This window comes from Dermacentor variabilis, chromosome 10, assembly GCF_050947875.1.
Source record: "Dermacentor variabilis isolate Ectoservices chromosome 10, ASM5094787v1, whole genome shotgun sequence".
In the NCBI taxonomy this organism is placed as follows: domain Eukaryota; kingdom Metazoa; phylum Arthropoda; class Arachnida; order Ixodida; family Ixodidae; genus Dermacentor; species Dermacentor variabilis.
Window position 1 is genome coordinate 58,994,468 of NC_134577.1, and position 27,451 is coordinate 59,021,918.

General features: G+C 44.6%; 1 protein-coding gene across 2 annotated transcripts; it reads right to left on the reverse strand.

Moving 5' to 3' along the window:
• Positions 1-3,014: 3,014 nt before the first annotated feature.
• LOC142560597 (uncharacterized) lies at positions 3,015-27,394 on the reverse strand. 2 transcript variants are annotated; one of them, XM_075672808.1, is made up of 15 exons: positions 27,054-27,386; positions 26,804-26,912; positions 22,883-23,024; positions 21,598-21,658; positions 20,622-20,734; positions 18,760-18,887; positions 17,777-17,937; positions 16,329-16,569; positions 13,565-13,830; positions 12,776-13,042; positions 11,935-12,043; positions 9,768-10,018; positions 7,875-7,977; positions 5,330-5,390; positions 3,015-3,221 (listed from the first exon to the last, which is right to left on the reverse strand). In XM_075672808.1, the coding sequence occupies exons 2-15, from the start codon at positions 26,895-26,897 to the stop codon at positions 3,176-3,178; spliced, it is 2,043 nt and encodes a 680-aa protein (XP_075528923.1). In that variant the 5' UTR covers positions 26,898-26,912; positions 27,054-27,386; the 3' UTR covers positions 3,015-3,175. The 2 variants fall into 2 exon arrangements, with proteins under 2 accessions (XP_075528923.1, XP_075528922.1); XM_075672807.1 differs by having other exon boundaries at positions 17,777-18,887; positions 27,054-27,394.
• Positions 27,395-27,451: the final 57 nt, after the last annotated feature.

A 27,451-nucleotide genomic window follows, 5' to 3' on the forward strand; every position in this document is an offset into this window, starting at 1 on the left:
GAAAGAGTGCAAGGGTGAGCCGACGATGCCGGCTCAATCGCGTGCGCCACCTTCTGTCGTTCTGCTCTGGCAGCTCTGGCGGCTGCTGTTGCATATGGCGCTGCCTTTATCTTGAAAGTGATCTGTGATGGGGACAGAGTCCGCACCGCTGCTTGCATCGAAGCGAGAGGCAGCACGAAGGTAAATTCACTCACTGCTGCTGTTGCGCTTCCTCGCTCCAGTGTTTTGCATTTTGACAGCGAGTTTCCACGGTCATCAAGATAGATGTCCTCATGTTTGCTTGTGTGCACGACACCATGCTTGTTAATTTAGTTAGTATGCAAATGTTTGCAAGTTTATACAGTTGATAAAACTACTATCCTTACTTTGTATGGCTGTCTACTAATTTGCTATCACAAACAATGCTTCACCTTTCGGGCAAAACAGACTTTTTTTACAGCAATGAAACATGTTGTGTATATTTCGCTGACATTCTGCCTGCTCTGCTCGAGTTGTGCAACTTAGTTATTAATGCATTTTCTGCAAATCTTGCACTGGTTATAGAAAAATGTAAGCATCCCTGTACAACGAAGTCATTGTAGCACGGTAATGTGCATTTTACAACACCAATTTTAGCAATACACCTTCATTCTTTTTATTTTATTTTAGTATGAAACACAGATTGAGTTAAAAAGTTCAATGAAACATGCTAGGTCACTGCGAGTGACGGCACATTGGAAGGATCACCAGGTTGCTCCAGGCGAGAAAATCCTTATCACACAGACGAGACTGGAAACAGCAAAAAGACTTAAGCAATATTGCTGATAGCAAAGAAGAAATTCCTCAACAGATGCTAGCGCTAAACACGCTGAACCCGTGCCCATGAGATTTACTGGGAGAATGCACGCATCATCGGCACCAAAAGCAGTTGAATGGCTTGTCTTCTGGTATCATTAAATTTTGAAATGACTGTGCAGACCAATAACGGCATCCTACCGACTGCTTATGTGTGCTGCCTGCACCAGCTTTGTGTGACCCATATTCACTATACAAACTTCTGCTGTCACCAGTGTGAACAAGGTTTTTTTTTTGGGTGCCGAAAACGTCTTTTGCACTTTCTTTTAAATGTGGAGAGTTTCATGTGGTCCGTCTTTTTCACTAAAATCTGCCAGGATCATCGCTGACGGGAGCTTTTGTTGAATCTTAGATTTCAGGCACGTAAGACAGTGCCCATCACTTCTAACAAGACTTTCTGTTTGTGCCAATGACACTACAGAATGGACCTGAATGGCTGGAATCGTGAAAGTTTAGAACACAGGGTGTCTACCAAGTTGACATTTCCAAATTCCCTGACTTTTCCAGGTTTTCCCTGAGCACCTTTGCAACATTGCCTCAATGAGCCAGAACTATGTTTTATGTCAAGACAGGCTGACGCCATGTTGCCCGATGCTGTCACTCTCTAGTAAGCATGCTGAAAAAAAAAAAAAGACAATCCAATCTGAATAGTAAGAAGTAATATCTATTTTATTTAAAAACAAAACAGAAGCAAGGTGTTAGTAAAATGTACAGCGAAAGAAATGGTAAAACCCATTCCAAATTGAGTTGAACATTTTCACATACGAATGAAATGGAGATGCATACATGAGTAAATATTTTTGAATATGAGATATTTCTATCAACTGATAGCAAGCTCATCGGTATGAGGTCTGAACTTTGTCACAATTAAGATTCTCTCTCGGCAGCTGGGAAGTCAACCTTAACTGTCCTGACATACTCTCAGCCCGTACACAACATCTCAGTGTTGGGTTTCACTGCTTTAAAGAGTTTATTCTGGTTTGGATCAGGGACACTTGCATCTCGGCATCAGCTAACAGTTTTTTGAGCTCAAGCTCCTTCAAAGAGGCGGCGGCACGCTTCCTTTTCCGTTAATTCCTAAGTGTGTTGGTCCTTTCTGTTCTCGTCCTCCTTCTGCCACCCTTTCACCCCATGGATCATTTGAGGCATCCTCTTGGTCAGTTGTACAGTCAACGTCCCATTTTTCTGACTCGCTAGGGGCCGCAAAAACATCCGAAAACTCTCGCTGCCCGAAAAAAAAAAGAAAAATGAATGCATGTCTTTAACTGCCCTTAAGGGCTAAAATTGCCACAAGCACGTCCGAAAAAACTCTTAAAGCATGTCAGTACACTTATTAGGCACATCGGTGTTCGCACTTTGACATAAGACGGGGGTGCACGCGTGTATAATTAAGGAATACATATTGTGTCCCGTGACAATTGCCCCCTTCCCACCCTTGTTATGCTTCACCGCCTAGCACTACTGTACTGAGACGAAACTAACTTTCGGTGACTGGCATTACGCAACGCGCTGTGCTCTGCGAGCTTCGAAGCCAACCGCGAGGATTACAAAGGCGGAGTCGGTGCCATTGCTGACAGCGGCAAAGTCTTTCAATGAAAAACACGGCACCGCAAGGCAAGAAGCTTAATAGCGAACGTAGAAGCAGCTAGGCTTAACGTTGCCGCGGTAGTGGCTACGGCTGCCAGCGGATCTGCGTGCGAGAGTGCAGATTCGAGGCGGCGAGATAATCAAAATGGCGGCGGAGGTGGCTTTGATTTATGCCATTTCAGACCTGCAGTCAGGGCAATATACATTGACTATATGGAGCACGTGGTGGTGCCGCCAAGTCGTGCGAATTATCGGGCGTCTGGAAAATCGGTCGTTAACTGCTCTGGCAATCTATCGTGCCGATGACACGGCGTCAATGACGATTCTTTGCGATTCCTCTGTTACTGGAGCCAGCATTAACACGACTTTCGTTCCTTTTCACTAAAGTTACAGGTAATTTTCCCTGATAGAAGCACAAATTCCCTATGTTTTCCCTGAGTATTTCCAGACTATTCAAATTCCCTGAGAATTCCCGGTTTTCCCGGTTTTCCTGGTCGGTAGACACCCTGAGAACATCTCTGACAGCATGCTCTTGTCCATGAACATGTGCAGGAGAACTAGATGGGTAATTCTTTGTAAAGTAAAGGAACCTCTGGAAACTATAAAATGGTTTATTGACTAGGCGTATCACATCTCTTGGCCTGTACAGGCTTCGTATAAGTTAAAATATAGCGGTTAAGTCAATAAATAAAAAGCAAAACTGTGCTCATGTGCAAGGGAGAAGAATGTCATTAAACATCACTGTGTGGCTCTGTCACTTCCTATTTCCAGTGTCCAAGGAGCCCACGCCAATCGATCGCCTGGAAAAAAGAAAAGGCAGAACACAAATCAGACACTAAGAAATAGCGAACAAAATCTTTGGTCAGCCATTAACTGAGAATTTAATGATGCAAACTGTGAAAGGTGCGCGTTAGGAAACGTTAACAGAGAAATGGGCAGTATAAATTTTTTTGACATTCAAACAGCTTGCCTAGCATTATATACAAGTATTTAAATGAAAGCATGCAGTCCTGCCCTCCTGGTGCATTAACTGCAGTAGAGGTTTGGCAAACTATCGTATGTGAGCCAACATGCCTATCAAACTGTCTGGAAAACTGTCTGATCTGTTCGTAGCTAGGCAACTTGTAGAATCTTCTTTCGAGTAGGTGTCACTCCCAGGCAGAGCCCCATGGGTAGTGAATGTCTGCTGGTAGATGCTGGAGCAGAGAATTTTGGACAGGCCACGGCGTTTTCAGATGTAGGACTATGGGTGACAAAAGGTGTAAGCGCCATCCCACCCTTAAGTGCGGCTTATTGGGGAAGGGGGCAGACACATGCGCGGATTAAGGTGACTTACGTCCCAGAATTATATGTTAGAACCTCGTTGATATGTTCTAGAAAAAAAAGTATGAGAAACATTGTACGAAGCGGGAGAACATATGATTTGAAGTCACTAAAAAATTTGGCAGAGTCAACTGTAACTGACAGTTGACAAATGACAATTGACAAATGCAAAGCCTTTCATGAATCGTTGCAGCATGAGACACTGGTGCACGCCGGTGGGGCCCGAGCGGCCTGAGACGCGCATTGTCATTTTTTGCCATTTTGGCAAGCTTACGTTTGCACTCCTCGAACTCATCCTGGGTCAGCAGCTTCTTCGGGCACGAAATTTTGTGGGAAGTTTCGATGCGTTCATTCGACGAAAATTGTTGCAACGTGAGATGCTGACACATGTCGAGCTAGCGGGGCGCAGCCTGAGAAGCACTTTGTAGTTTTTCTATTCCGAAGTGTTTTAAGCCAGCAACAGGAAAATGAAATCGAGCTGGCGGGCACGGCCGGAATGTGATGCTGCCAGAGTGAAATATGACTCTCACTTCATGCTGCCTGTAGCAGGGAATGGACGCACGTTCGAGCTATAGACTACGTATTGCCTCCAGTAGCTTTCCGATGGCACTATACCACACGCACCTTGAAACAAATAGGTGAAGATCCTTATTTCAAAAGCATTGGCTGCGATAAATGTGGCTGCGATGTGCGACAGCTCGTGAGGAAATTTGCTGGTACCGGAAAAGGAAACTGAGTGCGTGGCGGCGTTTTCATGTGACACGGGCGGGCAAGTGCTGTGGGGAAGCTACAATTAAAATGGGATTGTATCAACGAGGTTCTACTGTAATTGCACAGTGAAACTTGATTACTTTAGTTAGACCTTTCAGAAACATTCTGCACATTGCATACAAACTTTTTTACCTCTAATTTTGCAATTAGAAATGGCACATAAGAAGTAACTCTTTTTGGTGCCTTCACTTCCTTGAAATGGGTCCACAGCTGATGGATCTGCATGCCAGACCAGACATGCGAGGCAGCGCCCTGCAGCAAGCTTGAGAAAGGCACGCCTCTCCCTCAGTTTATCAAACACATTTGATCTAATAAGACCGACACGTTTACAATATTGTCACGTGATATCAAATAAACGTACAGATTCATATGCCATATTTATATGTGCTCTCTGATTTACGTAGCTGACTTGTGAGGCTATCAAATAGCTCAAAAAATTCCTCATAAAATAATTTATAAGTTGCTAGCTTGGCCATTATCTTTTTTCTTTTTAATCTGTAAAACAAGCTTCTGCTTCTTCACCAGCATTATTGGCCATATCATGCTGAATCTGCCGTTCCTTGGATTGCCAAAACTAAGCAGAGTTGTGTCTAGGCCAGTCGTCGGGTGTCTACCCTGATTGAGACAGTCACAGAGCCCGTGTCAAATGACAGTCGCCATCCCAGCCTCTTAACAGCTATTAGCATTATTCTTTAACAGAAAATATAAAGGCCCTCAGTTGCATTAGCTACAAGAGCCCAGGTGACAAACCAGCAATAAGCCAACAATTTTTCGTCATGCTACACATGGACGCTAACGCAAAAAGTTGGCCTGCCTTAGCTTGCTCTTGATGGCCTCCTTCCACCCCCCTGTGCAGCAATCACCTGCTGTTGTTCCTGGACCACACAAACCAAACAAATGCACAGAATGAGGACAAAAATGGCTGGTTAATTGCACTCAAAATTCAGTGACAATGAAGGGAAAGCCACAGAAACAAAGTGCACGCAAGTAATAGCATTCCCAAAGATAATGCCACATTGTCATACATGTGAGTGTAAGCTGGGGAAAAGAAAACATAGGCATCTTCTTTCATAGCAGCAAAATAGGATGAAATGTACCACTGAGTGTTTCCTTTTTCACTAAGCTTTTATTTTCTGCGCTTGGGCCAATATGAAACCGCCATACATGGAAGCTAGGATGGTTCAGTGTCTGCTTTGAGAAACTGAAAGCGCTGTCAAATTCTGATAGTATACTTGGTACAGTAGTACACGCTCTGCTCCTGTAGCTCTCCGTTCATTGCCACAGAAGGTTATCCGAGAGCGTAAGAACAAGGAGCAAACAAATAGAAAAGAGTAGTGTGGGGGGGAGGGACACACACACACACAATGTTAAGCAGCTAGCCTCAGAGAGCCAACCTCTGACACTGCCCCACCTTTCCTTCAGGGCCCGTCTGCACCTTGACTCTCGGGAAATAGGCCCTACATGGTTGCCAGACCTTTCAAGGCATTAATTTGGTTTGTGGTAGCTTTTAGTGATGCCCTCGTCATGACTGGCACTCGCCACCCAGCTCTCGGCTCTACTCTCCCCCATACTCTCTGCACGCTCAGTGGCTAGAAATTACGACATGCTTATCACATGGTGAGGACCTATTTCCCATCAGCCTTTACTATATATTCTTTTTGTGACTAGGCTTTAAAAATGTCACGTGACGCTGCCACCTAGTCTCTTTTCTTCCTCCGCGACTAAGAAGTAGCATATTGGATTCTGCCTCCTGTAATTTCGCTGGGACAGATCTTGCCCTACCCAGGCCACAAACAAAAATGCAATGGCAATACTTGAATCCCAAGAGGACAGAGCTGAATGTTCAATGAACCATAACTGCAAATATATTACCACAGTTCAAACCCCATTTTTACAAAACATCGTTAGAAGTGTTTTCTATGCCAAAGGCATGACCTGCAGCTCGACAGAGGCTTGGAAGCTTGATACAAAGAAGGGGGTTTATGTCGTGGCATGCAAGTTGCCCAACTGCGATGCACATCGTATCAATTTCAGGTGAACCTGAACAGAAACAAAGCATTACAACACGAACATAGTATGTCGTACGAACATTAATTTATAGCTATTAAACAACTGAGACAACGTTAGAAACAATAAAAAAATTGAAAATTGCGTGGAAGAAATAGTGTGTAACAAAATACCGTCGCTTCAAAGAAATGCACATATGTATCTATAAAATCAGCATTAAGAGAAACTGCACAATATAAAGTTGAAGAAGAGAGGTCATCACAGGAGGATGAAGGCTTGAATTGGCTGAGAGTCATTGAACAAGGGATGTTGCTGGAGTTGACATTTCGACAAGCAAACTTGTCCTTATCAGGGCCACAAATTATGTCACTGTAGCCAACATTTTCATGAGTGCATACCTACCACCCTGAGCACACATCATAGAATTCCAAGCCTATCATGCCCAATTCTATCTTCTCAAATGGCATTCTTTTACAGGAAATTTGCATTTTCGATACTTTAATGCTTACTTTCATTTACATGTAACTGGCTTTTACACCAGCTGTTACATTATGGCACGTGGGTCCTAGTCTTTTGTTTTATTGATAATCCTACGGATGCAGTACAGTAAAGAAAGAGTGTATATAGCACAAACTTTCTTTAATTTTTTTTAACATCTGCCCCGAGGGCAAATCTTTTGTGGTACACAAATGCACTTTATTAATGGTGCTTTATCTATAGCTGCAGCAAACTGACAAGCAACACAGTTTTTTACATTTTTCAGTGACCTTACTGTCGCCGATTTTGCCCGTTTCAGGTTTTTGTTAGAGCAAACTTGCTCTGAGATGGTACCCTTCTGGTTTCCTTTAACAATCTGTAAAATTCCACGTATATGGCTGGAGTTAAGCTTTTCACCAATAGAATTTCTTTTTAATCTTGACAAAACAGTTATAAAATTGTAGAACAAGCCAGAATTAACGAATTTTGTGAAAAAGCAAGGGCAGCATCTGTCAAAGTATGCTGATGTAGATAAGACCCCTTTGCTGAAACGTTGGCTCCAGCGACTTCCCTTGTTCGACCACTGCTCATCACTTCAAGCCTCCATCTTCCTGTGAACATGTCTCGTTTGGTTTTCTTGGCAACGATACATATGTACTTGCACAGTAAAGCCAAAATAATCCTGACAGTTTTTTCATAAGCACATCCCAAAATGACCCCGCCTGTCTGTCGTCAATGGCTAAAGTGATTCCCCCATTGACATAAATAAGCACGCTAGGTGAGAATAAAGAAGAATAGAGCAAAGAAATAATGCTGTGGTACCATTCCAGGAACCAGCACAAAGCTAGTTTTGCAAGCCACTCGTGACCACCCACCTGGCCTTGTCTCCTGCTGCACCGTTTCGTTTGGGTCAGAGCTCGCAGGAGCGGCATTGTCCGTCCAATAAACGTCTGATACACCAAGAAGGCAGTGCATAATCTGTGCAGAAGAATGAGGAGGAAACGCTAACCAAAAGTAATTGCTGCGCGCCCGCGCAGATGCGCAAGCGGTTGCCGACGCACCAGCTTAAAACCACCAGAATTAAACCAAGAGACTATGACATGAAAAAAGAAAAGGGGGAAAGAAAGAAAGAAAGAAAAAGAAAATCTTGCATCTACACAGGGCGGCAGCACTTGCTGGGCAACAGAGAGTTAAAAAATGGGTGCGTTTTTCAAACGTACAGACGGCGCAGTAAACACACAGCATTAACCATTTGGGACGTTTTGCGGTGTCGTATATTTACGTCTTTGAAATTCAAAGATTTAAAGGGGCACCAAATAGCAACATACATTCATTCATACCTGCAAAATATTAGTTTACAACTCTATTTGCAGTTAGTTTGCTGAAAAGGCTAGTTACTAGAGGAAAGACATTAAGACCAAAGTTTTCCTTTTATAATTTCATTCCCAAACTGCAACATTTATGCATGTACAGGCTGTTGTTGTGCAAGAAAAGTCCTGAAGACTTGTTACTGTTCTTCTAGAATGCAATGTAGTTCCTGTTTAACTATAGGTCCGAGTAATCGCTGTCGAAATTCAGGATGTCACGGGGAGATGGCACAGGAACTTGGAATGCAGCAAAACGACTTGGAGCAACTGCCGGCCTCAATTGCCAGACTAAACCACCCTGTTGCTACCATCCACCACAACCACCACTTGTCTGATTTTTTCATCAACTCCAGCTTACCGATCATCCACCCACGAAAAGACCAACCTTTCTTGGTGTTTCCAAAATCGTTTGTTGGGCAGGCCACTTCACCGTAAAGATGGCGCATCGCACCGCCTACAGTAGAGCAGCCTAAGCATGTTAAGCAAAGGAGAACCTTTATTTAAATGAATTCAGGACGCAATTAGGGAAAGAAGTCGCCAATTTTCTCCTGCATTGCTGTCCGATGGAAAGTACGAGTGCGACCAAGCTTGTGGCATTGAGGCACGTAGCCCGCTCTGCAGTGAAACCTAGCATTGATGCATGGCACACATACAAAGTAAGTTATTTCGTAAGCCTCCCAATTGGAGCCGCACAACATAGCTCGCTGTGTCTGCGAACTTCGCTGGAGCATGTGATCACATATTTGAAGAGGTAGCTTAGCGCAAATAAACCCACGGACACAAGGAAGACAGACAAGGACAAGCGACAAGCGCTTGTCCTTGTCTGTCTTCCTTGTGTCCGTGGGTTTATTTGCGCTAAGCTACCTCTTCAAATATGGACGACCAACTAGCCCAACAGTCAACTCTTCTAGAATTCATGTGATCACAGATTTTTCTAGCGTTCCGTTCCCATGGCTAGTTCTTACCACTTGCTGCACTTAGTGGCACCAGTGAATGGAAGTGCGATCATCACTGCGCCCAGTTTTACTTTTTTCTTTTTCCTCTGCAGGCCCCACCAATGCCGCTCGTCAGAGAGTTCGGTCTTTATAAGTGTCAACTGTCACTCACCGCAGCTCAGTGGTGGCACTGCAATGTGCACTCTTTGTAAAACAACAACTGACCCACTGGGGACAATTAAGTTACTTTTTCACACAGGCGAATTCAGCAGAGAGGTCCTTGTTGTAGAGGAGTTCACAATACAAAATAAACATAGAAAATTGCACAGGACATGTGAAATCTTTCGTTATACAGGTCATTTTGTTAAAGAGGCTTACGACTGTACTCCGAAAATGCAATTTGGCAATCCAACTTTCATGTTTCTCACCAGCGTCCCTTTAAAACGGCGCGCAGCGACAATCTCACCAGATCCCGCAGGGGTCTGTCCCGCTCTTGCACCTCGGTGGGCGGGTTGTTTTCAGAACAGCCCACAACCACGGGCGCAAACACAGTTGCCAGCTCGTCGAGGGATCGGCCGTCGCCGCCAAGCGACGTGGCTGACACACTTCTCAGGTGCACCAGCAGCTTTGCCAGCACAGCGCGATTGGCAGCTGGCAGTCGTCGTGTTGCATCCAGGAGCCTCCACGCACGGTTCTCCTTGTCCTCGTCACCTGTCACTACAACAATAATTAGGAACTAATGAGATCTGTTGCACCGCCTAAGTGCTAAGCTTTGGTTTGTGGCATCACAGAGGGCATCAAAGGTCACGGCAGTTACACTAGTCGCACTGGTTAAGGCAGTGCAGCAATCACAATTTCTATTTGTGAAAAATTCAAAAGAAACAGTGTCCGAGTGGAGAACACTGCAGTGCAGTTAGTAATTTCCACTTCAACCAAAGGGTCCAAATTCACTATGTGATTACACTTTCTGCAGCGCTATGATAGATAGCATTCCTAGATGCATCCAGCATTGCATACAGCCAAAAAGGAAGAACCGAAACTGTTTGTGTCCAGTTAACACAATAAAATGCCATTATTTGTATGCCAACGGACACTAACAATCTTGGCTCTTCCTTTACGGCAGACTTAATGCTGGGTCTATCTAGGAACACCATTTGTCAGAATGCCGCAGCATCAAAAAAGAAAAAAAAAGTTTAGCAGCATGTTACACTCTTGTAACACGTGAAGATGAAAGCCTGCTGCACACTTGGTAATGCGCCGTCTCGCATTTTCTCACTGCTGCTTTCACAGTTCGGCTTCTTTGGCTCGTTTTCGACGCTTACCTGCGGCTTCGTGCGCTTGTATAGCGGGGTCAGACTCGCGCCGACGACATTTCTCTTCGACTTTACATTGCATCCGCTCAGCAGGGGATTGAAAAGTAAGCTGTTCCGTGTTTTATATGGGTGATTTCAATTAATGTATGCACTCTCTGCCTCACTTTGCTGAGTGCTTGTAGCCTCAGCCTTAGGGGATATGAGCCATTTAGAAGGTCACGTAACAGTGACAAGAACTTTATTAGAGTGTCCCAAGCAACTTGATTGGGGGGAACCGAAGGCTCCACAATCAAGTTGGTGGCTCCCGCCCACGATCGGACAGGGAGGTGGTGACTCTCCGCGACGTCGCGGGCCCTCTGGACGGCCTGTAGTTGGTTTGTGAAATCCGAGCTGTTCAGCAAGACGTCCCACTTGGATTTGTATTGAAAGTCAGAGCACGTGTTGTACGGGCACAGCCAGAGCACGTGGTCGAAGGAGCAGCACGCGTGACTGCATTTGGAGCATGACTGCGGGAAGTTGGGGTGTATCCAACTAAGCGTTCTGGGGGTGAGGTAAGATCTCGTCTATAAAAGCCTGAAAGTAACAGCCTGACGCATTTTTTTCTCTTTTTTTTTTGTACAACTCGACAAGAGCCGCATTTCTGTAAGTTGTGCGCGCGATTTCAATGAATGTATTCACAGTACACTTCGCTTTGCTGAGTGCTTGTAGTGTCTGCGTTACAAGAGTGATGAGCCATTGAATTTTTCGCTTGTTTAGGAGGTATGAGCCATTGTTGATAATGATAAGTTTTTTTTTACTACTGGATCAGACGACGCATTTCTTTTAAGGTCATCGGGGGATACGAGCCACTTAAGGCATTCACCTTAAAAAGAGGCATAGGCTAACCAAGGACACACAACGTAACACAGTGGTGTTTCTGCACAACCTGGACGGGGCCGACTGCACTGTACTGGCTGTACTGGCTCAGTGGCTGTGGCATTGTGCGGCTGAACATGAGGTCGTGGGTTAGATTCCCAGTCCCGGCAGCCACATTTGGACGGGTGGCCACGAAAACACCCTTGTATCTAGACTTAGGTGCACAGTAACAAACCTCCGGTGGTCAAAATTAATCTGGTGCCCTCGTCAACGGCGTACCTCATAATCCACTGTACAGTTTCAGGGTGTTAAACTCCACAATTTAATTTTGATCATGCTAAGTGCAGTTGATGTGAAGGAGTCTTGGTAGAAGTAACCTGCTGTCGTTGCAGATGTGCTCCGACTGCAAATCACAAAAGCAGTTGGAGAGGCCAAGCATGACGGGGAGGCAGAAGCATCTCTTACCAGCAGCCTCGGCGAGTAACGGCCAGACCGACTTGGTGATAACGGTTTCCCGCAGGGCAGCCAGGAATTTCATCAGAGCTCCACACACCACTGGCAAGCTGTGACCACTCTGAACAGGCAAGGACAAAAGCAAACGAAATAGTCTTGAATATTGGTAGTTAAGCCTTAATTTATAATTGTGGACTGTCCCCAGCATATATCATATTTAAAATACTTTTAATTTCTGGTGGCTCAGTTTGTTCATTATAAATGGTAATGAGTGGCACAAATGGATGGCCCTGAGTTTGTCTTAGATTTTTTTAGTGTTCATGGTAACCTTTAGGTAGTTTGTTCTTTCTTGGACTTCTGTTTCCTTTTCCACATCTAACGTGGAGAGACACAAAGCTCTTGCATGTATCCTTAGGTTATTCAACTAAATATAGCAGTCAAAAAGTCACATTAGTCATAAGTCTTGTGTATGAATAACTAATAAACACGATCTAGTAACTATGGTGATCAAAAAAAGGCATAAGCGAACAAACCACAACACAGTACAACCTAGTCCCACCTTAATGCATCCTTATAGTACGTACAGTCTGTCTGCACAGCTTGTCACTGTTCACTGCATTACATTACGAGCTGTCAAAATGTGTCTGGGTGCCTTTAAACATTTAGTTGACGGTGGTGGTAAACGAACAGGGCATTGGTGAGAGTTTTGTGGCAGAATGATGAATAGGTACATGCTGAGCATACACGCTGAGCGCTGAAGGATCCCATGACATCTGTGCTGCTGCGAACTGTTTTCAATGATGACAACAATGCCTCCGACTTCCTGTTAACAGAATGTACCTCCAGCACTTACAAGAACAGGCACGTCTCGGCCACTCAACAAACGTCCAAGCAGCGTGTCCACTTCCTCGGGTGGCGCTGCTGAACCGTAGAGCCGCCCCCTCTCTTGGAGGCATCTCCGCTCCACCTCATGAATACAGTGAACCACCAGAGGCGGCACAAACGGTGGCTCGGAGGGTGCATAGTCGGTCAGGAAACCCGGGCTGCTCTTTGCCGCTGTACTGTGACTTGCACCTCCGGCCTCCGGAGGTGGTGCTCTAAGACCACAGGGAAGTGGAACCTGTTCAAGGTGGAACAAAGGGATCAGGTCCTTGTGCCAAGTTCCTTCTTTGAATTGGCAAAGGAAAGGCCCACTGTCTTGCTTAAGGGCTACTGACAAGATATTTCGGACTCTTTTATTTCTTCACATTAAATAAACGTCTTAGACTTCTCAGCCCTGGAAAAAATACTGAAAAGCCTCAGGCTGTGATAAATAAATTATAAACAAATAATATCTGCTCTTGTTGAATTTGTTTCTCTATGCCTCAACCTCAGAGTGACAGCGGAAATTTGCTTAAAGTGTCCCAATAATTGCTAGTGCACTAAAAGGTACTCTTCTTTCATGGTTAATACACATTTCAATGCTGCGTACTTGCAAGCTTATTTGTGACTACCTTCACTATGCTAATGAAACTCAGAAACCACATCTTCTGCAGCAACCTAGTTTGGTTCAGAAATAAAAAAAAGACTCCTAAACTCTTATGCTTTGCAGGGAAACACGCAGGTGACATTACAGTTGCGGGCATCATGGAGTTGCACTCACAAGGCTCCTGCACTCCGGGTGGCAGACGATGCCGCAGGCACCGCATTGGAACGAGGCCTTGTAGAAACGGATGCGTTTGTCACACGCGGTGCAGTTCTCGGGGTTGACGGCGGGCCGACTGATGAAGGTGTGTGGCTGTTGCTGCTGGAATGTGTCAGGAACAGGGGTGCTGCTCTTCTGGGGCCCCAAGCGTTCCAGTCTCGAGACAAAACCCGATTCTTCCTCCAGGCCACTCTCCTCCAGCACGGGGTTTGATCGAGGCACAGCTGAGCAGGTGATGCACAAAAGAGAGTAGCTTACAGCACAAAGGAAAAAAAGAAATGGAGAGTAAGAAGCGCGTGTACTTAGACGGGACATGTGCATAAAGAATTGTGTACTCTTCAAGTAACGGCCCCATTCCTTTGAAAGCAGCAACCACAAATTGGCAGCCCAACATTCGGAGTGGAAGAAAGAGAGAGAGAGAGTTAAGTGAGTGCTGCTGCAGCTTTCTTGCGCTTGTAATCTGAGTGCATGACGTTGGGTGCCTTCAGACAGTGTCCTGGACAAACTCTAACATCACAGACATATCTGTAGCCATGGATGGCACACAGGATGACCGCACCTTGTGCAGCGAATTTCAGAATCGAACATATCCCGCAACCCTCCTCGGTCATGTCAGCCAACCTCACAGATTCTTCTGCAGAAACACGACACAGCGCCTCCATAAACACCACTGTCAATGTTTTCCGATGCCACCAAGACTGCTTGACTAAACATGGTCTTCCAACTCCAGCCAGTTTTGTCCCACTGAAAACCGTGGTTCAGCAAATATGGCTGCAAATAAATAACTGTGTGGGCTCCTTTTTCGGGCATAAAATATTAACCTTTGCTGTCAGCTAGCAGAGTGCTGACTAGCAGTGAAATCACCCTCCACTGATGCTATCAGGTGAGACAGACAACAACATGCCCAATCCATAGAAGTAGGCAAAGAAAGCTTTGCTTCACTGAAAGGGAGTTGGGACAGGCCTGTTAACAAACAGCTCATGCATTTCGAATAGCGGTGTGCGAATACATGAAGTTTCAATTACATAAGAAATAGTCCGTTATTTGATTCGCATCCCTTTCGAGATTTCACTATTCGAAAGTCGTATATTTGTTTCTTTTCGAACACGAGATAATAACACTGAGCTGGCACACCACTTCTTGAGTGAACATGCAAAGCAAACAACTTCTGTTCACGAATTTCCAGACATTAAAAAGGATGCCTCGCCTTTAGACAGCCTACAAATTTGTTGCCTTGGTTTAGGCGAACCAAATTATTATTTAACCAGTCTTGCCTCGCTTGCATCCTCTTAAATGACGTGCTACTACTAGACTTCTGTTAATTCAAATCTGGTTCATTTGATTTTTGGGTTAATTCGATGTTGACCGAAGGTCCCATTCAACACCATACATTTATTTGGAATCACTTTTGTTATTTTGATCCTGAAATTACCCTTTGTGGGATAATTCGAACTTGACTAGTCACCACACACACATCTGGTCCGTTCGGTAACCTAAGTGGCAACTTTAACAATGGTAGTGTCTGTTTTGACGGCACTTAGGGTACATGAAATGCGTCAAACATGTGTAATCTACCATAATAATGTCTATTTTCGGCCTGTAGTGGGAAGATGTTAAAGTAAATATGCTCACAATAAATTATTACAGTATTTACCAAAGTCTAACATGCACATTCTTTTACGAAAGAAAATTCATATGAAAACTGCTTGGGCCAGCACTATCTGATACAAAAACAAAACCATGTTCACAGTGGTTGTATGCTTCACCGCATAACGCGGTTGTACTGCGGAAAAGCTGCAACGTGGTTGTACTGCATAAAACATGCGGCGAAGCTGACTTCCGAAATACGACTTCTATTGTGGAACACGTTTTAGACCCTTGCCCATTTTTCTAGCTGAAAGACCGGATGAGCGTTGAATTTCTAATTTTATATATACAGGGCGTTTCAGGGAACACTTTCAAAAATCTTTAAAAGTTGTCTGTGGCGGATATCAGAATTCTATTTCATGAGCTGGTCTACTTGAAGCGGCGGACAATACTTGCGCAAAAAAAATTGAGACTACGTGGCCAGGAACGATTTCGATGCAGCCAACAGACGAATGCGGGCCATTAAGCTGCTTGCAGAACTGTGCCGAATGAGGAGCCAGCAAGCAACATGCGAGCAATCTGTGAGCAGCGAAATTGGTGCGGTCCATTCGCGTTTCGTAGGGTGGGGCGGCGCAGAGCTCTGGGCACAGCCCATTCGTGTTTGGCGGGGAGGAAGGGCAACGGGAGACAGGCGCGCGGAGATGGCTGGAAAATGAGCACGCGGCAGCTGTTGGAGCAGCGGCCCATCGTGCAGCGGCTCGAACTTCTAGTTCACTTTTTTCTTTTCAAGGACTTCGCATTTCACTACCTTTCGGCTCGGACACCCGGCAGCCAGACTTCATCGTTATAACCAATAATGCGGCATTGGGGCATTGTAGTAAGTGGGTTATTTCACCATGGAAAACATACAAAAGTTGACAGTGAAGCAGCTTCTCATTGTTATAACTGACATATTGTTAAAACCGGTATCGTTATAAGTGGGCTCGACTGTATAACGTAAGCCTTCTGTAGGATGAAGGGACCTTAGCTAATCTTTGTCCTTGCTTGCATAACCCCAGTTCTGGGACCCAGGCACACGCACAGGGAGAGATGTGCAAGTGCATGCAAACTTATTGAGCCATGCAGCCTTCCTTACATGCCACCTTCTCCTTGGCTTTCTGGGAGTGCTGAACAAGCAGGGCTGGCCCACTGCGACTGCGCCGAAATCGCTGGTGAGATGAGTTGCTGCTGCTGATGCTACCTTCCATCTGGGATGTGACTGTTGCTACATAACCGGGCTCCCCTGCCACTACAGTCATGGTCGTGGCAAACACCTCACCACGGCCGCCAGTCTCATGGGAACCGCTGCAAGTGCTCGTCTTTTGGGAACCCGACAGCTGCAAGCAAGGAAGAGAGAGAGAGAGAGATGCAGTAAAAACTGAAATTGTCGGCTACTTGTGGAGGCCCCTGTTGAATGAAATAAGTGGGCCAGTCAAGTAACCAAAGCATATTGCCACGAGCGTTTCATTCAGTCTCAATTATCTGCTTTTATTGCGCAACTTTGTTGGTATGTTTCTGTTCTTGTGCAAGAATGTGCTTGTGACATCATACAGTAGGCTTCCATTAATTTGACTCTGGGGAATTAAAAGTTTCGGTTAATTCAATCCCAGCCAAGGGTCCTGGTTAGGACCCCATGCACTTCTTCCTGCTATCGCTGCCACCAGCACGAGTTTGCCTAATAAATGATGTCCTTTTGTCACTGCCTGCCTGCTTGGCTGTCAGCGCACCTCAGCACCACCGTGACAATACTGTAGAGTAGTATCTCAATGATACATATTTCTTGCGAGTTCTCAAGATATGCATATAATCTATCTGATTTTCGCATGATGCATAATAGTAAGTGTTTGCGAACAAAATATACAAGCCACATCGTGTGACTCCAGGCTGAGCAGCATGACTCATAGCGCACCCCCAGTGTTACAAACGTCTGAAATAAATCTTTTTGGCATCTACCAGGGCAATGTAGCACTCCAAATGCCGTGTACATCTGTTTTACACAGAGAGGACAGGAGAGAACTTATGGGCAGAGAGTGTCTACCACCAAGTGACTAGGCTCTGCAGGAAACCATCTAATTGACTGAATATCTCTTTACTCGCATTTATTCTGCATCAATTCTGCATTTGTACAATATCAATGAAAAGTAGAGTAATGAGTTCTGGCATGGCAATCGTTCTGAACATGGGAATGGTAGTACACCGATGTTTTACCTTCATGCTTGTGGCTTTAAATGTTCTGGCCATTTTATTTAATGCCTGTTATCTGCCTTCACAGGCCTAAATTATGCAGCAATCCTATACTTTTTAAGTGCAGAAAACCATTAGATTGCGTAAACATGCAGAATTATTGTAAACTCTCGCAGTTAGAAGTTATTTTGTTGCAAATTAACAATTTACGAAGTCACAAAGCCATTTGAAGCCACAAGAACGAAGTTCGGGCACACCCACGTACTAACCATGCTTGCAGCTCCCACAGACGCTAGCACCAGAATTCCTTCCAGTAGTTCTATGGCTGAGGCATCTTGGTTGCAACACACATATACAAACCTCAAAGTGGACTTTGGCAGGAGCAGGGCCAAGTCCAGAAGAACATCGTTCAGCAGCAGTATGTTTCGAAGGAGTGGGCCCAGGTCTAGAGGGAACTGATCCGCAAGGGTCCGGCCCAGTGCTGGCAGGCCCAGCAGGACCCCATGGAAGAGGAACCGAGCCTGCAGGAGTAGACCCATTGGAAACAAATCGAGCACGGGCAGATCCGGTATAGACGGATCTGGCATTGACGTATCCGGCATGTAAAGCAGGTGTGGCATGAACATGTGCTGCAGAAGAGACAGCTTTGGAAGTGACTGATTCCACAGGTACAGAACTGGAGAGGGCATGTCCAGGGGAAAGAGAGTAAGTAGGAGCAGCTCTAGGAGGGACTAGCTTAAAGGAAAGTGATCCAGGAGTGCCATGTCCAGAAGAGGTCACTCTAGAGGTGACTGGTGCCATTGGTACAGATCCATGTGAGGCTGGTCCATTAGTGACAAGTCCAGAAGAAACAACACCAGAGGACACTGCTTCAGAAGTGGGAGCTCCAGAAGAAATAGCTATAGAAGGGTCTGGTACTATTGGTACTGGTCCAGATAGGGCTGGTCCAGGAGTGACAGAGCCAGAAGAAACAGCAGCAGGGAAGACAGCTCCAGAAGAGTTAGCTTCAGAAGGAGTAGCCTTAGAAGCGACCGGTACTACGGGTGAAGATATAGGCAGGGCCGGTCCTGGAGCGACAGGTCCAGAAGAGACACCAGAGGAGGCAGCTCCAGAAGCCACAGCTTCAGAAGGGATAGCTCCAGAAGGGACTTGTACTACTGGTACGGTTACAGGCAGGGCTGGTCTAGTGGGAACAGATGCAGCAGTAGCTCCAGAATACAGCGGCCCAATAGAGACTGGCCTAAAAGAGACAGATCCAGAAGGCACTGCTCCTGAAAGAGCTTGCCCAGAAGAGAGGTGCCTTGTCCCTGCCAAAGGAAGCGGCGACTGTGTCGCCTGCATACCAAGCAACATGTGGCGAGTGTCCCCGCTAACCTCCCTCGATGCAAGGTCTTCACTGTGATGTGCCAGGCTTGAGAAGGTGGTGCTGGTTGGGGAGAGCACAGACTGCACCGACTTGTCGGCCACGGTGCTGCAGAATAAAGAAGTACAGCTAAGCTTCCATGCTACTTTTGTCTCATGGCCACACATGCCCTAATTTCTCAGCAGCTACATGCAAAAGATTTCTAAAACAATTTTCATTATGCGGCAAAACAAACTGGAAAGGCACAACTGTATGATGTTCTGGCAGATGACAGAAATGCTGTTCAGCAATTCTATCGTCTGCTGCTCCTTTTGTTGTCCTGTTGGCCACACTAATTATTACAGGAATTAGGTGAACCACTTTATTACTGTTTAGAACTGTGTAAGACCACCCAGCACTAATGCACAGCAAGCGTTTGGGACACATCTAGCCGTTTCTTAACTTATGACCAAGCTAAGGATGCCTTATACTGCAATGTCCGAGTTCCTTTAAGGTATAGAGCTATTTGAAGAGACACTAAATATAGGTACAAATAATTTAGGCTGTATTGTTAAAATACCTTTCTACAACACCAAAAATATTCACTTTTACCATGTGTTTTACCATGTAAGCTAAACAAAGACATAAAAACGAAAGTTGAGTGACCCTGTCACCTTGGAAGTTCCCGCACTGGCTCGCTGTGAGGCAATTAATTTTGACAGCATGTCATAGGGCCGAGTTAAATTTTTTTTTATAACAGTACAGGTGGACTATATTATATTCCAATGGAGCCAACGACTGAATTCGTTACAGTTTCAAGAATGTCTACCGAGCTGCAACGGCCCAAATACAAGAAAATAACCTGAAATGTGTGACGTCACACAGATGTACCGGCACCAAAGTTTCCATGCGAAACTGAAACAACTGAAGCATGAGTATTATATGCCCTCTAATAATAAACCTGCGACCGCAGAAATAATTCAAATGAAGTTCTGAAGTAATATCTTTTTCAGTCTGATTCAATGCTCCTCTTTAGTGCCCCTTTAGACTGGTGGTATTGCAGGGCTGTTCAATTTCAGAGGAACTTGGTTTCTGAGTATCACAGCGTAAAATGATGTTATGGGGTTTAATGTTCCGAAACAAACTCAAACAAGAAATGTCATAGTAAGGGGCTCCAGGCAAATTTTTTTGACAATATGGTGCTCTTCTATGTGCACACAAAAAAGAATGGCACATGAACATTTTCCTTTTGCGCTCCTACCAGGGCTGCCACAGGTGGGATCGAACCAACAACCTTGTGCTCAGCAGCAGAATTCCACAGCTACTCAGCCACCGCTACGGGTACAGCTTACTTAAAGATTCAACAGTTAGCAACACCGCTAGGTCGCTGGGCACTAAGAGTCAGATTGTTTAGCAAGTGGACCTTAGTTCCTCTAGACTACTTTCACCTGTTCCACATGGCCACCCTAATGCTGGACCACCTAGCATGAGTTGCAACACTCTTATACATTCAATCTGAACAGATCCTTTGCCTTCTTCACATTTAAGTTCAGTAGCTAGCCCACAAGAAATGCAAAGCAACAGGTGAATCATATTTCAGTTTCAATTTCATTTTACTTTTGAAAAAATATTTGGGGGCTCTCCAGGTGAGAAAATACAATCATTAGTACTTGTTACTGGGCTAGCTAATACATACTTCATGCAATGAAAAAGAGGCAACAACAAGTAAGGAAATGACCTTATATGTAAGAACATCACTCGCAGCTAGCACCAATTCTTCGCCTGCTTCTTAGAAAAAGCATGCATTTTGACAACTCAAAGTCTATTGCTGCCCGGTCTGTTAGTGGTTTGCGAATGGCTTACCTCACAAAATTATCCTGACTGAGAACATTCTTCAAGATCCTGACCATGTGGTGCTCCCTGTTCTCAAAGCTTTGGCCAAAGATGCAGTAGCGGACCTGGTCAAGCTGTGCTTGCTGTACAACGCAGAAGAGAGAACAAGTATATCAAGCGGCGGAGCTGTGGATATCAATCAATCAATCAATCAATCAATCAATCAATCAATCAATCAATCAATCAATCAATCAATCAATCAATCAATCAATCATCAACCAACCAATCAATCAATAAAACAATTGGAGATAGCTTCACACTTATCTCACAGCATCTTACACACCTTTCCATTGAGGCATGGGAACACTTTCCCTCTGGACATTTCTTCTAGTGTGGAACAATGCACATGTGCTGTTAGTGTTTCTAGTGATTCCAAACAGGTGCTCACATGGGCTCACAAAAACGCTGAAGGCATTGTGGTGATTCCCAGAGACTTCTCACAGGAAAGGCCTGAACTACCAGATTTTATAACTCTTTTTGTCAACTGCATGGCACACTGTAAATGTGAGGTGTTCAGTCCAAAGGTAAGACATGCCGTATCATGTGTAAAAATAGATACTACAGTATATGAGGTGTAGGATTTGTTCACCAGCTTTCTGCACCCCAATGTTCACAGATGATACAACAGCATAAGGAAAAAAAAGAAGTAATTGAATTACAGCCAGTGTTCCTGAGCAAAAGAAACATAATCGATCAGTTAAAAAAGTACGAAAAAAAGTAATTGATTGCAGATAACTGATTACATGCAAATTGTTACATTCAGGTCTGCTTATGACAAACTTACATAAGGGTACATTTTCTTGTGCCGAATGAGCACCACTGCACTGGTATTTGAGCAGAAAGTTTACAGAGAAAATAAGTGGCCACGTAATATCAGGTGCCATAGTGCAAACACTCTCCATATTATAGTTGTAGGTGTTTTGGTAATGGACAGATGTCAGCTCACCAGGGCTTCTAGGCGCGCTTCACATTTCAGTTTTCTCTGGACCTCCTTTTCAAGCACATCCCTAGGAAACAAAAACACAAACACAAAAACTCTGCGAAAAAACATATTTTATTCACTTCTTAAAGCAGCAAAGAGTAAAAGGTGATAGAGCGGCAGAACCACCAAGTGAATATCAATGCCATGCCAAGACTGCTTGCACGTATACATTCTGCAACAAACCATTTCATCAGGAGTGAAGAGTTCCAGCAACAATGAAATGCGCCATAGTGATATACTACATTATTTTTAGCCAACTGATGTAGTGTCTGGCTGCCTCACTATTTCTTCATTGACTAAAATGTCTGATGCAGCTAGCATACAATGTATTGTTCTTTGACTATTAAAGGATTACTGACAGAAAAATTTTTGTCTCAATTTTATTGCATTGCTTGATAGCCATTAACTCAGTAATTAGGCTGTGGACCCTCACACCCTTGAGAGTGCAACAAATAATTAATTACGTGACCTTTTAATGTGGCCAGTTTAAAGAGCACGAAGTGCAGCATTCCTTAAGACATGAAAAAGGAGACTCATCACGTCATGAAAACTTATCATGGCTGTCTTAACGTACCAGATATTACCGGCGCGCCCACACAAACTATGGCTGTGCTACCAATAGCTTAGCCTATCCAGCCCTCGACAGGACAAGGGGAGAGAGCATGTCCCCCTGTGAACAATTTGAAGGACAAAATTTTCGAAGCCACATTTTTATGTAGGCGGTCGTTTATACATATTCCGATTTGCCCAATGTAACTGATTGCGCATGAGCGAAATGCATAAAACCTGGATGTGACGCTCAACAAAATGACAAACATGCTTCTTAGAATAGGGCTGGTTATGGTTCGTTCTTGGTTTACTCTCCTGTCTATTCTAGCAAGCTTGTTAAAGGTCTGAAGATTACCCTTTTCCAAGCATTGCAGCAAATTTTATTATGCTGTGGGACATACGGTGTACATGGGAGATAACAGCAGTCCTTGATGTTTTTTTCTTTTTTTTTTACTACATTTAATTTCACTGGCTAATTCTAGTCTAATGCTACGTAGGATGTCGGTCGCATAGCCAGCAGGTTTTAGCCTGTCAACTTGTGCCGAAAAGCTTTGTTCCACAGAGCACTCGAATGAGCGCTTGAGACCAGCTCATAACCATGCTTTTGCGATGCTTCGTGTCCTGTGCTGCACTGTTAAAATTCTGCTGCATAACAAAAGGTGTACCAAACGATCTAAATGAACACGCTCTTTCACTGTACCTTGTGTAACGCAGCTTCGCTTGCAGCTCCGAGTTCACCAGCACCAGGGACTCGTTGTCTTTTGCGAGTCTGTTGCAACACTTTTCGGCTGCTTCCCATCTCTGCCTGCACACTTCCTGGTTCCTCACAAAATCTAACATTGCTACAGAAAGGGGGAAAAAAATTGCACAGTTTTTTCAAGCGCTGGTGTGAAAAAAAAAAAGAAACTATTAGCCAACATAAGATGCCCCTGTGACATTTGACAAGTGTCAGATAAGTGCTTGACAATGCACTCCTGTCATACACGACGGATGTGCAACTCAAATTATTAGAAAATGATGCGCTAAATCAATGTTTATTAGTGTTTCTGGGCAATCCACAACTTCCCCCACTGCTCACTTGATGCATTTTAGCAGAACTTGTTCTTGGGCTAGTTGGTCTATATTTAAAGCAATAACTGTAACAAGAAACACAAGGGTGACAGGACAAATGCTACAAGTGTATTAGCATTCTTAATACTGCAGTTATTGCTTTAAGATTTTTAAATGCACTTCACATCTGTCGCACTTCAGAGCCAACTTGCCTCTTTGTTAATTAAGTAGGGTCTATTCTTAAAGGGAACACCAATTTAGCATTCAATCTTGTATAACTTCATGAAGTCCTTTGCATTATTAAATAAATACTGACAGACATTTTCGAAGTGCTTCTCACAAATGAAAGGATGACACTTAGCAAGCACAAACAATTGCAAACACTTAGATAAGATTTTAGTTTAATACTAAAGTTGGTCTCGAAATGCTGCCCCTGGAGTCCTTGACATTACTGTGACATCATTACATAGAGCTAAGTTTGCTGATGTTGGGTAGCAATAAAAAATATAGGTATGATGGCACTGCTAAAAAAAAAGATGAAAAAAAAAGTATGAAGCACTAGTGCTACAGAAGGGTCTACTAGCTGCGCTCGCCATAAATAATGGTGATCAAGTTACAATTTTCCTTGACATGGAATAGTGGTTTGGCTTTCTGGCATTAAGGATGCACATCAATTAATCCTGAAATCTGATTTTTTTTTAGGAAGGACAGGTACTATAAAAGCTTGTGACAGAAAGTGCAAATCCGGCAAAATGTGCATAAATGTAGAGCAAAGGTGACCAGACAGAGACTGTGGGAATGTGTATCAATATCTTTGAGGCCATCAAATACAATTGCGAAGCTGCAGAATAAAGGCATTTCGCTGTTCCTCTGAAGTCTCTCGCTAGGTCTACTAAGGGGCTTTCAATGCCATAGCTATGAAGCAGGCACGTACCCAGGATTTTTTTCGGGAGGGGGGGGGGGGTGAGGGGGCCCCCCCAATCCAAGGTAACTCTTTCTACGCAAATGAGGGGCGGGGAGGAAGCTTTACTAGTAAAAATGTAAATAATGCCCACCATTCACCATAAAGACGCGTAAATCCGCAAAAGAGAATTGAAATAAGGTGTACCTCACACCTTATTTGTTTGCTTGGCAGACAAGGAACCACATCAAATGGACTTGCGCATGACAGAAGTGCAGGAAGAACGCTGCCAAAAACAACTAAACAAGCGAAAGTATAAAATACAAATTTGTAGTAGCATTTTTTGAATTAGCCCTGCAAGAATTATAGAGAAATATATGTGTTTGCGAAGCAATCACAGTTCTTCTGGATCCCTCATTTACTGCTCCACCAATTTAAGTGCCAAAACCGACACGTGTTGTCATTTCGGAAGTTGTGTAACGACGCGTAGTCACCAGTCCCGTACAACCGCGTAGAGCGCAGACGCTGCAGTTCTAGATGTACTGCGCCCACCGCGGAAGGTTAGAAAAATACGCACATTAGCACAGCTGAGAAGTGACTATGTCAGGTATCTCGACTGATAACTGTAGAAGCGTCATTTAAAACACATGGAATTATTCTCCACTTCCGGCGGTGTTCTCTCTACTTCCTTTTTAAATAAAGAGATGTTGATCTATAAATATTGTCCCAAGCAATGGTTAAATTTGTTACTTTTTGCTTTTCCTTCCTGTTCCCTTAGTAGATGGATTAATTTCTCAACTCCTTGCGACTCTTCTTTCCTGTTGCCAATTTTGCACGAAAAGTGCTGTACGATTAGGGAAAAGCCAGACGAGGTAACAGGTGACAATCATATTGCTTATGGCTTTAATGGTTATTGCAAGGTCTGATGATGGACGCCGTTTCGCATTACTTTATTTTCCACCTTATCTAACCCATATCGTGGGTATATCCATGCGGGAATCTGCCACCATCGCAGCAAGCCGTCACTTGAAGGAATAATGAAGGAAAAGGGAAAGTTAAACGCAACTGGCGTTTTCTCCGGCTGCAACTTGTTCCACAAGCATACAGACAAGCTGACTACGAACCGAACCCCTTTCCTGTTCCTTGGATCAGTCTAAACAAAGAAGGTTGAACTAACAAAGAAACAGCGATGCACGTGATTGTTGAATAGATGGTGACAACTGGACTTCACACCCCTGGAGATGCCGATAACTACCGCCATCCAAAAGGAGTGAAAAAAATTGACGACCATTCCACTCTGTGAAGATGGTATGACAGTGAAAGCTCTCAAACGAAAAGCAAAGTCCTTCACCTCCACTGCGGGTCGGCCCGACCGTAGTGCAATACTGGGCCGACCCACGGCGGAGGTGAAGCAGGCATTAAGCACTCCCCATACGTGGGCTGATCTCGAAGATAGTGCAATACCGGGCCCACCTGCAGTGGAAGTGAAGCAGGCGTTGAGCGCTCCACATACACGGGTCCATCCAAAGGTATTGCTATGCCAGGCCAACCCGCTGCGGAGGTGAAGCAGGCGTTAAGCACTCCCCATATGTGGGCCCATCCTGAAGATTTTGAAGGGTGCGTTTCAGGTGCCCGAGCCCACAGGGGTATGTGCCATTGAGGTTGGATCCTTTTTTGCACTATCACCAGGATTGGCCCACATGATTCTTTCTGTTGACGGATGGCGGAAAAACTATGTAAGGTTAGTCCCATACAGCCCTCCGCAGCAAAATGTTGACCGCCGAATAGACCGATTTGTCAGCACTTTGGGAATGTGTGTGAGGAGTGGTGGCGTGGGGAGGGGGGTATGCCGCTTAATCGGGGGGGGGGGGGGGGGGGTCGGGCCCCCGCGGGCCTCCCACCTCCTGGGTACGTGCCTGCTATGAATACAATAATCCTATGAGTCAAAACTTGTGCACATTTCTTGCACTGATAACGACCCATACAATGCACTTTTAAAAAAAGAACAGTAAATTCTACAAATATTCAAAAAAATCAATTACGGGGTTTACATGCCGGAACCACTTCCGTAGTAAAGGAAGTGGAAATTTCGACCACCTGGGGGTTCTTTAACGTGCACCTAGATCAAAGTACACGGGTGTTTTCGAAATGCGGCCGCCAAGGCGGGGATTCGATCCTGCGACCTTGTGCTCCGCAGCCCAACACCATAGCCAGTGAGCAACCACGGCGGGTTTCTACAAATTCAGTTAAGCTTAGGCAGCATATGCTAGTAGTCGCTTTATTTATGCCATGCGTTTTGAAGGCTCATAAACGAGGAGACGACAAAACCTGAAGAAACATCGCCTGTACTTCATAGGCATATGTCGATCGGGAAGTATTTCGCAAATTAAAGCGTAAACAATAAAATGGGAACATACGGCGCACTGGTCCTCTTTCTACTGAATTCCATTTATTGTTAACCACACATGCTAGTTTTGCGTTCGGACGTGAGTAATTCATGTTTACGTATTTCGTCGGTGCGTATCAGTTGATGTTGTCATTTTGAGCATGGCATATACATATCCACAAGGGGAACTGGCTACACAATAGAGAAATTAAATTAGCTAAATAAATGAAAAATAAAATAAACTAAACGAGCACGGCTTGCATAAAATGGCACACGAAACTCACTGCTCAATACTTCGTCGTCATCGCCAGCGAATCTTCTACAGAAATCGTCGAACTGCGCCGTCACGGACATCTTTGGTACGTCCTTGTGGTTCATTGTGGATACGAGATTCTGGTAAGGAGCAAAAAGTGAGAAGACGTCAATTGTTTCGGCTGTTGACACGGTAGACAGTGACACCGGACATCAACTTGGGACATGCGGCATGCACCATGGAAGTTTCCGTTTTAGTGCCTAACGCAGAGAGAGACTTACCTAAAATGCTAAATTGAGAAGTTAATCCGAAATTCGGTAGGCGAATACAGCGTATGCAGTACCTAAATCGTAACTTTCACTCGCTTAAGCGTACTGAAGAGGTTGCGGCATGTCAATACAAATGCCTCCTGTCCATACGAGCAGGAGTCCAGACAAGCACATGTGGAGTTAATGTGGAGGCGATGCTGGCGACACGACAATGGACACTTATGTGGACACCGCACCGACTCCACAGCCTCTTATATTTATCTATGGTACGGCTATGAGCATTGCCTACTACGGCTTACACTTATGTAAAACAGCTCCCGTGCGGACAGTACTCCGCAAATATGTAAATTACTTATCACAACGTTTGACAAGCACGTGGTCTTCAAAACATGAGAACGAAACCGAAAGTG